The 13,920-nt window shown below is 46.3% G+C and overlaps 5 protein-coding genes across 5 annotated transcripts; 3 read left to right on the forward strand and 2 right to left on the reverse strand.

Annotated features, from left to right (window-relative positions):
- The first annotated feature begins 379 nt into the window (after nucleotides 1–379).
- On the forward strand, nucleotides 380–1,475 carry BU24DRAFT_425827 (uncharacterized protein). The gene is made up of 2 exons (XM_033528829.1): nucleotides 380–600; nucleotides 697–1,475. Exons 1-2 carry the CDS (start codon nucleotides 513–515, stop codon nucleotides 1,107–1,109), a joined length of 501 nt encoding a protein of 166 aa, XP_033380343.1. The 5' UTR covers nucleotides 380–512; the 3' UTR covers nucleotides 1,110–1,475.
- A 435-nt stretch (nucleotides 1,476–1,910) lies between these two features.
- BU24DRAFT_353418 (uncharacterized protein) lies at nucleotides 1,911–3,512 on the forward strand (the record flags this gene model as incomplete). Its single annotated transcript, XM_033523777.1, has 2 exons — nucleotides 1,911–2,694; nucleotides 3,136–3,512. Coding segments are annotated over 2 exons (1,161 nt in total), but the record flags the coding sequence as incomplete, so codon positions are not given.
- A 1,915-nt stretch (nucleotides 3,513–5,427) lies between these two features.
- Nucleotides 5,428–6,477, forward strand: BU24DRAFT_465580 (uncharacterized protein; the record flags this gene model as incomplete). The annotated part of the gene is made up of 2 exons (XM_033532288.1): nucleotides 5,428–5,554; nucleotides 5,609–6,477. The coding sequence occupies 2 exons, from the start codon at nucleotides 5,428–5,430 to the stop codon at nucleotides 6,475–6,477; spliced, it is 996 nt and encodes a 331-aa protein (XP_033380345.1).
- Nucleotides 6,478–7,100: 623 nt separating this feature from the next.
- BU24DRAFT_425829 (uncharacterized protein) lies at nucleotides 7,101–7,923 on the reverse strand. The gene is made up of 3 exons (XM_033528830.1): nucleotides 7,648–7,923; nucleotides 7,393–7,574; nucleotides 7,101–7,332 (listed from the first exon to the last, which is right to left on the reverse strand). Exons 1-3 carry the CDS (start codon nucleotides 7,802–7,804, stop codon nucleotides 7,204–7,206), a joined length of 468 nt encoding a protein of 155 aa, XP_033380346.1. The 5' UTR covers nucleotides 7,805–7,923; the 3' UTR covers nucleotides 7,101–7,203.
- A 152-nt stretch (nucleotides 7,924–8,075) lies between these two features.
- Nucleotides 8,076–13,717, reverse strand: BU24DRAFT_375355 (multidrug resistance-like protein). The gene is made up of 17 exons (XM_033524592.1): nucleotides 13,403–13,717; nucleotides 12,821–13,352; nucleotides 12,549–12,772; nucleotides 12,315–12,502; nucleotides 12,167–12,258; nucleotides 12,032–12,115; nucleotides 11,834–11,983; nucleotides 11,171–11,781; nucleotides 11,042–11,115; nucleotides 10,728–10,990; nucleotides 10,324–10,680; nucleotides 10,147–10,270; nucleotides 10,023–10,094; nucleotides 9,920–9,970; nucleotides 9,808–9,872; nucleotides 9,136–9,754; nucleotides 8,076–9,076 (listed from the first exon to the last, which is right to left on the reverse strand). The coding sequence occupies exons 1-17, from the start codon at nucleotides 13,628–13,630 to the stop codon at nucleotides 8,398–8,400; spliced, it is 4,413 nt and encodes a 1,470-aa protein (XP_033380347.1). The 5' UTR covers nucleotides 13,631–13,717; the 3' UTR covers nucleotides 8,076–8,397.
- Nucleotides 13,718–13,920: the final 203 nt, after the last annotated feature.

Below are 13,920 nucleotides of genomic sequence, written 5' to 3' on the forward strand. Positions count from 1 at the left end.
AAAGGAACAACCACATTGAGCCAGCCAACAGTAATTCCTCCTCCAACAGCCATTAATAAATGTTGACTTCAAATAACGAATAAATTCCACGCTAAGTGCTTAGAGTGTCATCCCGTTATGCTGAAGACGTTAGGCGGGACGATGTGCACCAAAATCCACAAGCATACTCTTTGAAAATCCAAGGACTCGCCTTATTCACACTGCCAAAGATCAAGGCTATTACCATCTCACCTCGAGCAGTGTCATATGATGAATGGAGGGCCAACTGATGATATTAGAAAGCAACCCTAGAGGAATCGGGGTTCGCGACGCCGACACACCGAGGTGTCCCCGTCATATGCATGGACCTACTAGTTGCCGCAACAATGGTGAATGTACCTTTAGCACCAATTATACGGTATGACAAGATGCATTTGTGATACTTAAATGCACATGTCCCGCAGATTAAACTTCGTGACCTGATTCTATAAGCCAACCTCAAATTTCCTCTACACACTTATCTACCACTCACTATGTCTGGTCCTGTTCCAGTCATACTGGCTGGCGCCGTGCGCGCGGTAGCCACGAAAGTGAAAGCAAACCTACTACCGGAGTATGATGGTACGTATTAATTTTTCCACTGATATACAGTCTTAGAATCTCAGGGTTCTATGCGCTCAACGTCTCTACTTCTGTTACTCACCATGCACGTCACAGCCGTCTATGCCAGCCATGATCTTGCATCCGCCCAGCGCGAAATTCCCCTCATCATCTCTGGCACCCTTCCATCATCACCATCGCTCCATAGTCAGCTTGGTTCGAACGACTTCACGAAGCCGCCGCGTGCAATAATCCTTGGTGGGGCTTGGAGCGATCAAGCGTTTCAGGATCTCAAGGATGCATGCGCACAGGCTTGCGATTCCAGAGACAAAGTGCCCGTCCCGTTTTTCAGGGCAGATAACAAGCTCACACAACAGCTTTGGGCCGAGAAGAAGGGTCCAGCGCAAACGTCACACGACTATGCAGAAGCGATTGCGTCGAGATTGAAGGCTAAGCTGAGAGAGGTGGGCATTGCTCCTGATATCCAGGAAGACGGTTCTAAGCATGGAAGAGCAAGTTTCTGCTTCTAACGTCCTTCTTGATTTATTTCGGGTTTCAAAAGCGCTCGGTAGGGTGTGAAGGTATTTTATGCAGCTGGTCGAGGCCTTCATGCTTGAAGGAAAAGAAATTGACGAATTATCTTGGTTGTTTTCGTGAGGACTGAGGCGTTAGGAATAAATCTCATCTTCGACCGAGTAGATTCAATTGTGTTGATGTCCGTAGTTCCCCAGGGACACCGTTGGTAACATTGACGGCATATTTCAAAACGATGTAAGAGACATATGGTAACATTCCTCCTGTGAACTAATCTGGACATATTTTAAGATCTGTGTCTATTATAAGTCTTATCCAAAGTCATGAAGTGCTTGCGATGCAGTGCAGCCGAAAGCTGTGCCCTGGGACAGCGGTGACTGTTGAGGTGTGGGACCTTGTTTAGAACAATCATTCTTTGTCTGACTTATTCCGCCTATTGTCTGACCATGGCCAGACAATGTCTCTACTGTAGTTTAAATGAGAGAAGCACCAAAAAGAACGTCCCCCTATAATTAGACTCTTTGACTCCAGAGAATGAACGTAGTTTGCTCCAACCGTATTTGCATAAGTACTTTGGGACCTCAAGACTTCCAAATGGACTGTATTATTTCCTCATACATTTCACTTGCATAACATTCTATAATATAAGCCACTAGAATCTCCTTGAAGGAGAAATTAATATTAAACACCCTACGAGTTCGTCAACCGTCAATTTATGTAAAATGCCTAGCCGCCGCAAAACTGTAAAGGTCAAGGAGAATGACTGGAAAGTCGAAGATCATATGGAGGAAATTTTCATGTTCGACGAATCTGGGCCAAAGACGATAGGATCATGGGTCATGGGATTTTTCAATGCTGGAAATGAACACTGGTTCATGGACTATTTGGATGCTCCGGTCTTCAAAGAGTTTTCTATGCGTCTAAAGCATCAAACTGGCTTTGATGCACACATTCTGATAGGTATCTACTCGGCATATGTCGCTGGGACAAATGTAATCCCTTGGGTCTTCTCGAAGGCGTGGGATCATTCAATGAGCTCAGTTACCCTGGACGCAGAGCAGAACCAAGTTATCTGTGGAGGTTTGATGACATTTGTTGCAGGCCTATCGTCATCTTATAGTACCTCTTGGATTAATTTCAAAGGTCAGCACACGAAGAGGCTGAACGACAAAGGCTATCTGGATGCTGATAAGCAGTCGCGGCGATTTTTCTGGCATGACAATACCTTGTACATGCTACACCGAAAAGAAAAGCGCGAGAATCCATCGTTCTATGAGGAATACAACTACATGCTCACGATCAGTTGTTTCGGGCACAGCGACGAGCCGGTTCGGAAGCTGATCAAATTCTGCGAAGACCAGATAACTAGTAACGAGGGAATGAAGATTATAACTCATTGTGGAAACAGCCACTCCGAAAACATGCATAAAAAGCGCCAACTAGATACCATCGATATGGATGAATGTGAGCGCGACAAGCTCCGACAGGACGCGGCTGACTATTTCCATGAGAGCTCGCGAAGCTTTTACGAGGCGGCTGGCACTCCCTATCGTCGCGGGTATCTGCTTACAGGCCCTCCGGGTACGGGCAAGACATCTCTCGCAATGGCCGTTGCATCGGAGAATAATGTACCTCTTGTCATCGTTAAGTTGGGGAGCTTGACTGACACCCAACTAGAATCAATCTTTGACGACCTACCGTATCAATGTGTCGTTCTGATGGAAGATATTGATTCGGCAGGCGTTGTTAGAGCTGGTTCTGATGCCGTACCAGCATCGAACAGCATTGACAACCTTGGTTCTGATGATGTCTCTGACGTAATCAAATCACAGGCTGTGAAGGAAATCGTTGAGGCAGCTGTCGAGAATGCCACAGAGAAGCTCCGCGATGATAACAAAAAGTTCCTCGAAGAGATGCGAGGGATGCAACAAAAGGGGGAACAATGTACGGAACAACAGAGCTGGGGCGATAGTGATTATTACGAGAGTTATGAGGATGACTACTACCAGGAGGGCGACGGAGGGCCCAAGCAACTCACCTTGAGTGCATTGCTCAATGCAATCGATGGGGCGGGCTCCCAAGAGGGCCGGCTGCTCATCATGACGACAAATGCGCCAAAATCACTAGATCCTGCTTTGTACCGCAATGGTCGCGTGGATAAGATTGTTCAAATGTCCTACAGCACCAGGCAGACAGCGGTGATGACGTTCAAGCGCATCTTTGGGCAAGATCCTCTTAGGCGTCATGAGGCACACGCCATCCAACGGTTTGCGAAGATGTTTGGTGACCACTTTCCGGAGAAGAGTACAATCACTCCTGCGGAACTGTCGAACTACTGCCTTACTAGACGTGCAAATCCGGTCAAAGCTATCAAGGAGTTTTCAGAATACATTGAGAAGATCAAGAACGGAGAAGACATCTTTACCTACGACATCAACGACATCGTTGAAGACGAGACTGACGAAGATACGAATCGAGTCGGGGAACTCAATGAGGAGGAATTATATGAGAAAGCAGAAGACTTTCTACCAGAACGAAACACAAAACTAAAACCGATGGAGCAACCACCACAGCGCAAGTCTTGGGGGGAGTGGTTGGGTCTCTCCCAATCAACCGCCTATGACTACGAGAGCGTATGCAACTCTACTCTCTGCGGATCACCAATACATACCAGTAATGAAAAAGTAATATTTGACATAAACGACTTAAAATGCATTACCCCGATGTCGCTCTTTGATTCCGATGTCGAATTCACTCAATCAGCACAACACGGAATAGGGGAGCCGTCCTGGTACGAATATGGATCGGTCAGTGGGAAATCTTTTGAAACTGAACACCTCCATATTCTTGCTAATACACCTGAACAGCTTTTGAAGAATCACCAAGAATCAACGGAGAACTTCATCGCTTTCGCACTTGACGGGCCATTCCTCATTTGTTGACATTGTCTCTGGATTCACTAAAAGCTATGGGTTTTCAAGAAAAGTTGTACATAGAAACATCAATCATAGAGACATGTTATTGCATGTACTAATCTAAGTAATCATAATAGTTATTAAGACGAGACGTTTCTATGATGCAGTGTCCAACAAGGCTTTTAACTTTTATCTTGGTGATAGTACTATGCCCTGTTCTTCCAGTGAATTGCAGTGAAAAACGCTGCATATTGGACTCCTGTGGGTTTATTGGGGCCCTATAATAGAACGCCAAGTCGGTATCGTCCAACTGATCGGGAACGAATGTCGAAGGCATCACCCAAACTACCTGCAGAAATGAGAGAATAAGACAATGAACAGTTGGCTAAGAAGTCAAGGGAGGAATTCAGTAGCCGAACATAATGATCATGGCTCTTCCATCTCCGTAGCGCGGACTGTGCATATCAGCTGTGCATATTGAGATGGCCAATCATAAGGTGCCAACAGGCACTGATCGCCTTGTTCCTTGTACCCAGGACCGCCCTGTTTGATTGTCAATACCGCCCTAGGGCGATCGTATGGAAGCTATATCTAGTTTCGACATGAGTGCATGTAAAATAGGCACACAAGGCTCGTCGTCCTCCTTATTTCGCCTTTCAGCGATTTACCACAAAAAGGGCCACTACTCTGCGGATGGAGTGATTGTTGATGACGATGGTCGAGTCTACTGTTTATAAATTATTCCAGCGAAGTTGGGATCCAGCCCGCGGTTTAACATGGGTCCCTGCGAGTAAGATTCATGCCCTCTTTCTCCGCCCTTTAAAAGGCTCTAATTAACAGATATCTAGACACAGAAGCTGGGAAATCCTGTCTCCAAGGATCACTCGACAAATACAGACAAGACATGAAACAAGCTCATTGGAGTCAAAAGCTTAACGAAATGCGCGAAAGACTCCAAAGCTCAATCCTGGATGTCCAATGCCGTCTCGATTCGCTTCTTAATGCCCGGCGCCGCTTCAACTCGCTGTTTAATGTCCAGAACTACCTCAGCTCGCTTCTTGATATCCAGAGACGTCTCTACTCGCTTCTTGAGATCAAGAGGTATCTCAAATCGCATCAGGATTTTCTTAGCATTCTCTTCTCGCAACAACATTCGCTTGATGCCTCCTATTCATTTCATTATTGCAAAAGCTTTCTGACCCAACTTCTGAATGAAGTGAGCTCTCTTGATTCGTGTCTCGACATCGAAAGCCGTCTCAACTTAATCCTTTTTCACCTACAACGGATTCTTCTGAAAACGAACAAACTTTCGATGTTCTGGAAGAAAGCCCTGTGCGTCTTCCTCCTCTTTTCATCATTCTCAGAGTTTCCTAGTAGACGGCGGCCCCCATGCACCACGATGCCTTGGACGATCTGGCCCGCTCTGATTATACTGTGGGGTGTTTGTTGGATGTTCTATGAGCCGCTCAATCCGCAGTGGGAGATCGACTTATTGGAGATTGAGGACTCGAGCGGGCAACTTCTGAGTACTTACTCTCTTTTAATTTTTACTATAGAAAAGGGTACTTATTTTCTTCTAGGTCTCGATTGCAATCTTCCCGACTTTGATTGGGACGCCCCAGAATGGAGCCTATCTCATCCTGACTTCATCGATCCCGAGCAGCAACTGCAGCAGCTGATGCCGGGGTTATCTAGCAGTCTTACCATACCGGAATCCGGAGACTCTTTACAAATTTCATCAACAGTAAAGCCTCAAGACACAATTTGCCCACGTGTCAGCACCGATGAAGCCCCGGGCACTTTCAATGTAGCTACAAGTGTCGCGACATCTAGCGCCACCCGAGAAATTGGAGAGGAGCAACAGTTAGAAGCGGTAGAGCCTACAGCCTTTGCAGCACCCGACATACCATCTCCCTTCCATGAAAAGCCTCGAGATGGCCCTCAGAGCGTTGGCACAGATGCTCGACATACTAAAGGCTTCCAAAATTCAAGGCATGGCCATATCCAGAAGTATTACTGCCCTTACCCCAACTGCGGCCGTTCTAAGGAGGGTTTTGGCTTCCGTCGCAAAGATCACTTGGATCAACACCTTAAGGGGCCGCACAAGCAGTCATCTGTAGCGAGATTACGTGGAAGACCGGCGACTGGATCGAGTTCCTTCAATTCTGTCGCTACGAGCGATATCGCACGGGCCCTTTCACAGACCAAGAAGCGTAAACACAATGAACATGGCGATCTAGCTGAGCACAGCGTAAACGAGCCCTCGGATGTGCTCGTGAAGGAGCTAGCAGAAGAGCGGAGGTTACGTCTGGAGGCGGAACAGGAGAATCAGCGGCTACGTCAGAAGCTTGAAAAGTACGAAGAGCGGATGGAAAAGTATGAGGAACGGTTGGACAGAATGATGACTCTTTTTGGAAACAACAAGAGTGAGGAAACGAACCTGGGATGAATATATGTCTGGCTGAGTATTTGGATATTGTGTTATTATTTTACGATTTTACGATTTTTCTCGTGTAGCATTCAGATTATGCGATTCGAAGTGGACTTCTCTAGCAGTACAATAAGGGACTTTGTGCCAAGCCAAAATAGAAAACGAGGAGTTACGCCACAAGAGGAATATAAATAAGTGTTGTTATTGTATGAGTATGGAGAGATATGTAGCTTTCTAAATCTTATGAAAAGTTCCTTGGCTTGACACCAGCAAACCTACTTGCAGATATTCGCCTCTACCTTGACCTTGTCTCACTTGCTTGCCGCAACGATTCCTTACTAATTATCGATTGGCCGCATTTATTTGTGCCCTAAGAAAGTAAGTGTAAGGTGAAACTGCTGGGTACACCGTGCACCTACATCTACCTCCACTGCCAACTTCGGACTTCACTTCTAACTTCAAGCTTCCCGAAGATGCCTGGATTATCTACTGCACGGCAGAATCAAGTGCCTGCTATGACTACCTCTCCGCTCTCCGATCGTGCGCGCGTGGCGCTCTACCTGTTGATCCCTATCTACTCCCGAATCTTCCTCTTCTCAGCGCTGGACATCGTCAAGCATGTTTACATAATTGGCTGCACCGGCGTCACTATGATCCACCTCAGTGGAGGGATCATGCGTCTAGGCATGGTTGGGGAGATTATCTACGGGTTATTGGTCTCGAGCTACCCAAGCTTGTGTTCCTCTAGAGATACCATGGCTCCCGTGGCCTGGGGCAAGTCTTGAAGGTTGGCGATGGGAAGTTCTCTATTGGGCATTTGTTGCTAGACGACTGGCTTACATCTTGCCGGAGTACGTTGGGAGCGACGCCGTGGTGAGTGAAACTCGAGATCACCCTAAAATGGCTTCATTACGCAGATTCTAACGTTGGTAGGAACTCTTGCATGAAATCAAGGATGTTTCCCCAAGATTCAGCGACTTCATCGGTGCAATAGCTTGTCCTATTGTCTATTTTGCTTTTTGGCCAAAGGGTAGCCCATGGTTTGACCTTCTTCTCAGGCTCACTGTCATATCGTCTTTCATAGAATATGCATGTATAGCATACGTGAGCTACGCGTAAGGCTCACCCTATTTCGCGGCGTCACACTATTCAGTTGATGGGAACATATGTGTACTAACATGTATGCAGTCATCTCAAAGAGTTCGGAACAACGATGCGACAGAATTCGTGGCCTTTTAGGGACACGTTTAGAAGGAAGTGGGCCATAGATGCTAGAGGTAACCCTTATCGCATCAACCATACGCTTCGGGAACAGCTCAATTTCCTTGCTACAGGCAATATACATGGTTCTGTCCGAAGACGAACAAGCGACACGACTGGTACGGATGACAGCATGCCTTGGACATCGTAATGGTCAGATTCGCGACAACTGTGTTGACTTGGCCGTCCTTGAAGTAGCCTACGACCACTTACGGCCATGTAACATAGCCTACAAATGAGTCATCAAAAAGATTTATGCTTTGACTTTACCCAAAACCTCCATTACATGAAGACACCTTGGCTGTAAGGTTTCACTCATCTACGTTTCCGTAGTCTTCGGCTTGGTATGAGCTACCACAATCGCGGAGCACTCTGTAATGCCGACCGCATTTGTATATTATGGCGACGGTATCTTCTTCTATCCCATGATTCGCTTAACCCTTTTAGATGTTCATAGCGTATTGAATCTGCTGTGCTTAATACCATTGACACTGTCGAATAACAAGGCTTCGCTCCATTAATTACCTGAATTTGCATCAGGTGAAGTCAAAGAGGTGAATCCCTATTAGGTAGGCAGTCTTTCAAAAAGATCAATAGAAGTAGAAATCGAACGGTTCATGTCCACCTGGCATTCTTTGGTCTTCTTCAAATTCCCCAACAAACAACGATGCTCTTTGTCTACGAACCCTTCCGAACCATGTCCCCAAACACAGACCCCTCAGTCGCAATCAGGGCCTCTGGTCTTCCACATTCAACCACTTTACCCTCTCCCAACACCACAACGCAATCATAATCTCTAATCGTATCAACCCGATGAGCAATGGTAATCAGCGTCCTATCCTTGAACTCGTCCCTGATCAAACTCTGCATGAGCGCATCTGTCTCGCGGTCAACAGCACTAGTAACCTCATCCATGACGACTATCCTTCCGGGACGTAGAAGCGCGCGTGCCAGAGCAAAGATCTGGACTTGGCCGTGGGAGAACATGTCGGCTTCGTATTCGCTGTCCAAACCTCCTTTAGCTTCAATGACGGGCCAGAGACGGACCTTTTCGAGGACCGCGCGGAGCTGGTCATCGCTGGCTTGGCCGTAAAGGTCGAGGTTGAGGCGGATGCTGCCGGTGATGAAGTAAGGGTCTTCGCCAATGGCATTGAGACGGGAGCGTATCTGTTGGCGTTGGATTGTGGAGACGTCGAGTCCGTCGATGGTGATGGCACCGGATGTGATCTCGATCATACGGAATAGCGAGAGCAGAAATGTGGACTTGCCGGAGCCGGTGCGCCCTACAATGGCGAATTTCGTACCTGCGGAAATAGAGAGGCTTATGTTATCCAGAGCTTTGCGATCTGAGTCGGTACTGGAGAACAAGGTCAATATCAGTACTGATAAGAGAAAGACAGTCACAGAAACACTTACCCATAGGATACGGTGAGATTCTTAACCTCGACATTACCTCTAGCCGGCCACTCAGGTGGCGGTTGAGAGTCCTCCGTTGCAAGGTTTTCGTCTGCAGTCTCAGACTCGAAATTCTTGATACGCGCTACTGCGCCAATGCTTGTCTCCATCTGAGTGTAAAACATAATTGACAGTTTGAGGTTGTACGTGAAGGAGATAATCTGGGTTAGACTGACACCAGTAAATCCGACCGAGACGGTATTTCTCATCTTAACCGAGATTCCGACTACCAAGATGGCAAGACCAGTTGTGACAAGATCCAATACGAGATTAAGCCATGTCTGAATCATGTACATTAGGTAGAATGGCTTTTGTGACCTGTCCACCAAAGTGTGATTCTTTATGATGGATTTATTTTGCCAGCCGAATGCGCGAATCGTAGTCAGGCCATTCAGTGATTCAAGGAATTGCGTATAGACAGGTGCCTTTTCCTCGAGATCCAAGAATCGCATTTGTCGAGAGGTTCGTAAGTAGTAACTTTGAATGAAGAAGTAAACACCAAAGAGAACGGGAAATGCTGCGCTGATGTAGTAGGCTGCAGAAGCGATGAGGCCGATTTGGGCGAAAGATCCCAGGAACCCTGGAACGGGAGTCAACACATCAGGTCATACACTACTAAAGCACCATACGTACCTCCTGCTACTACCATCATTGCCATTGGCAGCGAAGAATCTAGCAGTTGAATATCCTGACTAAATCTGATCACTAGTTAGCCAAGACATCTCGAAAGAATCGGATTACGCACCTAGTAGTGATACTTCCTATATCCGTTTTGCTGAAAAATGACATCGGAGCACTTGTCACAATATGGTCAGCATTGTCCAAGAACGCAGAAGAACAACACATACCGCATCACACTTTTGATCATAACTTGATGGAGTCGAAGGCCAGATCTTTTGGCCAACACACTAAACGTGAACCTAGGCCAATGAGTAAACCTTCGAATCATCACCACATCAATACCGCACGTACCATGCTAGAAATCCAATATCGAGTAAAAGAAGTACCTGAAGCACAGCATAGATAGCTAGATAATAGCCATTATGTTTGTTTGGCTCTCGTATATTTGCATCGGCGTACCATTTCAACCATACAGCTAGATATGGTTAGTGTCAACGTAGCAAGAGTGGATTCAACACCTGAACTTACTTGGGAAAGCCGTGAGAAAGGCCCAACCACACGCTAGTGACACAAATACAAATGTGGCCGGCATTCCTACGGTTCGGAAATAATACTTGTAAACGGACCAGTCGCCTAGCTGTCTACTCTTGTCGTCAAGTGATTCCTCATTGCTTACCGCAATTGGCTGTAGCATCCCAGTCGAGGTAGTATTCCTGTCGTTGAGTGGAAGGTCTTCAACAATATCGGATTGTTCTTTGGACTGCTCCTGGTAGAATTTGTGAACATAACCGTTCTTTTGGTTGAGCGATTGGAAATTTCCTTGCTCGGCGACCGTACCGTCTTTCGAAAGTGCGACCACAAAGTCTGAGAAGGGTAATAGGTTCACTATATAATTTAGTATCATTTTTCACCTTGGGAAAGGTGTGACTGACCTGCATGTGTGGCGATCAAAACTGTCGTATTCCACTTGCGGAGAAGGCCATTGGAACCAAAGAGGCGAGTAAATACGTTCTTCTGGGTGTTTACATCGAGGCCACTGAAAACGTCATCGAACACTGCAAAGCTCTTTCTGGCGTATACAGCACGGGCAATGGCAATTCTGTGCTTCTGTCCTGTGCTTAGGGAGATACCCTTGCTTCCAATAAGAGTGTTGTGGCCCTTCGGAAAGGTCCGAATATCCTGCTCGAGGTCACAACTTAATGGTCAAGTTAGCACGGACGATGGAAATGGATTTGGATGGTTGTACCTGTAGATCACGTCGTCGTAAAGTTCTTCATGAAAATTGGAGAAGCCAATGATGTTTTCTCGAACAGATGCATTCTAAGAGATGTCAATAAGAGAAAACGTTACTAAAAAACCGCGCTAAAGTACTCACAGTCAGCCAGGGTGTCTGTTCGCAATATGCGATTTCCTTTTCCGAGACATATACAAAGCCTTTAGAGCTAGCGGTCTCTCCCAGCATTGCTTTTAGAAGAGTTGATTTCCCTGAAGCCACCGGACCGATTAGCATCGTGAGCTGGGATCTTTGAACTGCGAGGTTGATATCATGCAATACTGGTTGAGAATCCTTAGACCATGCGAAGGATCCAGCCTCAATACGCACAACTTCCGATATGACATTTCGAGTACCGAAACCTCGGGGCTCATGCAGCAGCTCTATGTCATCAGTCCCAGCCTGCCATGCATGAGATTGGCCAGATTCAGGGAAAGACGAATATGATGATGCGGTGGCGTTCGAAGCAACGGCTAGACGATGATCCGTTCGTGTTTCCGTAATGAGATATTTCTCAATCCGATCTACGCATCCGAATGTTGTGCGAAACTCGAGAAGATCACCGATCAAGGCAAACAAGGGTTGCGTGAGAAGAGTTAATAGCGCCAGAGAGGAAAACAATCGCGGAGCATCAAGTGTGGAACCCTCTTTGGCTGAGACGACAGCATAGAATGCAAAGGTAGCAACAGGACTCAAAGCCTGGGGGGCAAATGCTGAGAGTTAATGTCAGCGGACGAGCCATGGAGAAAAGAATGTGGTACCAACCTAGAGCGCCGGTTACTGCCTGCAGCTTCCAAAAAGTCTCTGCTCGTTTTAATTCATCGCCGCGGAGCTTCTGAATAAGATCATGCAACTTTTGTGTTAACCCTAACATCTTAATACCTTTCATATGCCCAAGCATGTCTGATGTGATGCCTGATCTACTGGTCAGTGCTATCCAAAGTTGTAAACGATAATACGAACCAATTCTTCTTTTAATTTTCTGTAGCCATTCCATTTGTACTTTGGTTGCGAAGGATGTCAAGCTAACAACGATTGCGACAGTTGCTAGAGTACGTCAGTTTTAGCGGATCATAATCTGCAACAGAACAGACATACCCAAGATCACTATGATTGGTCCTACACATGCCCAACCAGTTCTAGATTCTAGAACGTATATTGCTAGTGCAAACTGCAATACATTCGCCCATCTACTATATGATAAGCATGATGCTATTGTTTAAACAAAGTTACGTCGAGTACGGACAGGTCATGAAGCCCTCTCAATCCTAAGATTAAGCGTTCAACATCTGCACTCATCAAAGTCACAGCCGCTGAATCATCAAGAGCCGTAATGCTAAGCTCTGTAGTCTTGTGATATATAGCTGAGACAAGCATGCCGCGCAGCATTGTGAGAAATTTGAAGCTCCTGTGAAGGAAGAGTCCGTTGGAGATCTAATTTCTTCAGTATATCTCTTTAGATCTTGTAGGTTCTTCTTACACTCATGCCAAAGTATACTACAGCGTAAGCACCAATCATTCCATAGCCAATGCTGGTATCCTCGCGGTAATTCTGAAGGAATTCCAGTAACCTACTGACAAGTAGAGGTTGACAGAAGGTAAAACCAAGTAGGGCGAGACGCGGAAAGATCGGTACCATGAGTTCCCACTTGAGTACACGGATTGCGATTTTTATTAGGCTAGGCTGTTGTCCGCTCTTTGCGACTGCCATACCGCGTCAGCCTAGTAGATTTCTTGTGCCATTAAACTAACCTTTGTGCCATTCTTGATTGAATTGATGGCTGAGCACCTGACTCGACATTCGTTGACTGACAGGGTAGAGGTCCATCGGCTTGAGCACTCTACGATACCCATCTCTAATTATGGAGTTCATCCACCAAAGAAAGGTCTGGCTGTATAGTCCGCTTGTCTCCTCTGGGGCCAAATTTTCAGGATGTCGGAGATAATTGCGCTTTTCTACAGCCTCAAGGAACAGAATGATGGTTTTCAATGCAAATGACGAGGTCAGCACAATGCGAACTGGTTGAAAAGAAGGGAGCGCAATCCACACTGTGCGCAAAACAACGATATCGAATAAGAGAGAGATGAAAAGATATGCGTTCAGAATATACGATGGGCGTGGAGATCTAGAATGCTCGAGATAGGACAAAGCGAACAACGCAAGGCTTGAAGCAAAACCAAGGCTGGACGCGACGGTTGCTGGCGTGCGAATTCCATGTAATTTTGTTGTTGCCCATAAGATGATTATTGCCAATTGTAAGGTTGCAAACAAGGCAATTGATATCTGACCGGCGTCAATTCGACCTTTCAGACAAGCCGGGCAGAGTTACTCACGAGCTTGATGGATCGCAGGATAGTGCCATCAACTTGAATCCTTTGTTTCCACAGGGCTTTAACACGGAACGAAGCAAGGAGAAGGAATACTACAGATGGAATCACGGAAAGAAAGTACTGTTCAAATGTAAAGGTAAAGTCGCTTCGGCAACCATCAATGATTGGCCCGAATGCCGCATCCGCTGCGAGCGAAGGCGCATGACATTGAAATCGAACGGTCTCATTCATACTGGAAATGCAATCGCAATTGGTGCACTGAGGGATGAAAAAGAGTACAGAGCAGTGTACCGTTTGATCTAGGGAACGATCAGGCCATTGTTGATGGCTTAGGCGTACAGTACACGCGGAAGCTGATGGATGAATGTACGTGCGTAAAGGATGAAACTTGTCCCTGATAGGTCAGTCAGTCTGCCTGGATTGCAACATAGCCACGTCACGTGTACTCATTCTACGTTCAAAGCTCTCTCGTATCGGACCAAACCCGGTCAAAGATAAGAAAGAACTCTTGGGTTAATATG

The sequence above is a fragment of the Aaosphaeria arxii genome (genome assembly GCF_010015735.1).
Source record: "Aaosphaeria arxii CBS 175.79 unplaced genomic scaffold BU24scaffold_8, whole genome shotgun sequence".
In the NCBI taxonomy this organism is placed as follows: Eukaryota; Fungi; Ascomycota; class Dothideomycetes; order Pleosporales; genus Aaosphaeria; species Aaosphaeria arxii.

What these genes read in the sequence shown, in the direction of transcription:
- BU24DRAFT_425827 (XM_033528829.1), top strand. Translation starts at nt 513, where the DNA reads ATGTCTGGTCCTGTTCCAGTCATACTGGCTGGCGCCGTGCGCGCGGTA. An exon ending in CCTACTACCGGAGTATGATG is followed by an intron (nt 601 to 696) that starts GTACGTATTAAT and finishes TGCACGTCACAG; the next exon opens with CCGTCTATGCCAGCCATGAT.
- BU24DRAFT_425829 (XM_033528830.1), bottom strand. Translation starts at nt 7,804, where the DNA reads ATGTATATTGCCTGTAGCAAGGAAATTGAGCTGTTCCCGAAGCGTATG. An exon ending in TTCCGAACTCTTTGAGATGA is followed by an intron (nt 7,575 to 7,647) that starts CTGCATACATGT and finishes GGTGAGCCTTAC; the next exon opens with GCGTAGCTCACGTATGCTAT. An exon ending in TTGATTTCATGCAAGAGTTC is followed by an intron (nt 7,333 to 7,392) that starts CTACCAACGTTA and finishes AGTTTCACTCAC; the next exon opens with CACGGCGTCGCTCCCAACGT.
- BU24DRAFT_375355 (XM_033524592.1), bottom strand. Translation starts at nt 13,630, where the DNA reads ATGAATGAGACCGTTCGATTTCAATGTCATGCGCCTTCGCTCGCAGCG. An exon ending in CTTTCTCACGGCTTTCCCAA is followed by an intron (nt 10,271 to 10,323) that starts GTAAGTTCAGGT and finishes AACCATATCTAG; the next exon opens with CTGTATGGTTGAAATGGTAC. An exon ending in AATGATGGTAGTAGCAGGAG is followed by an intron (nt 9,755 to 9,807) that starts GTACGTATGGTG and finishes CTCCCGTTCCAG; the next exon opens with GGTTCCTGGGATCTTTCGCC.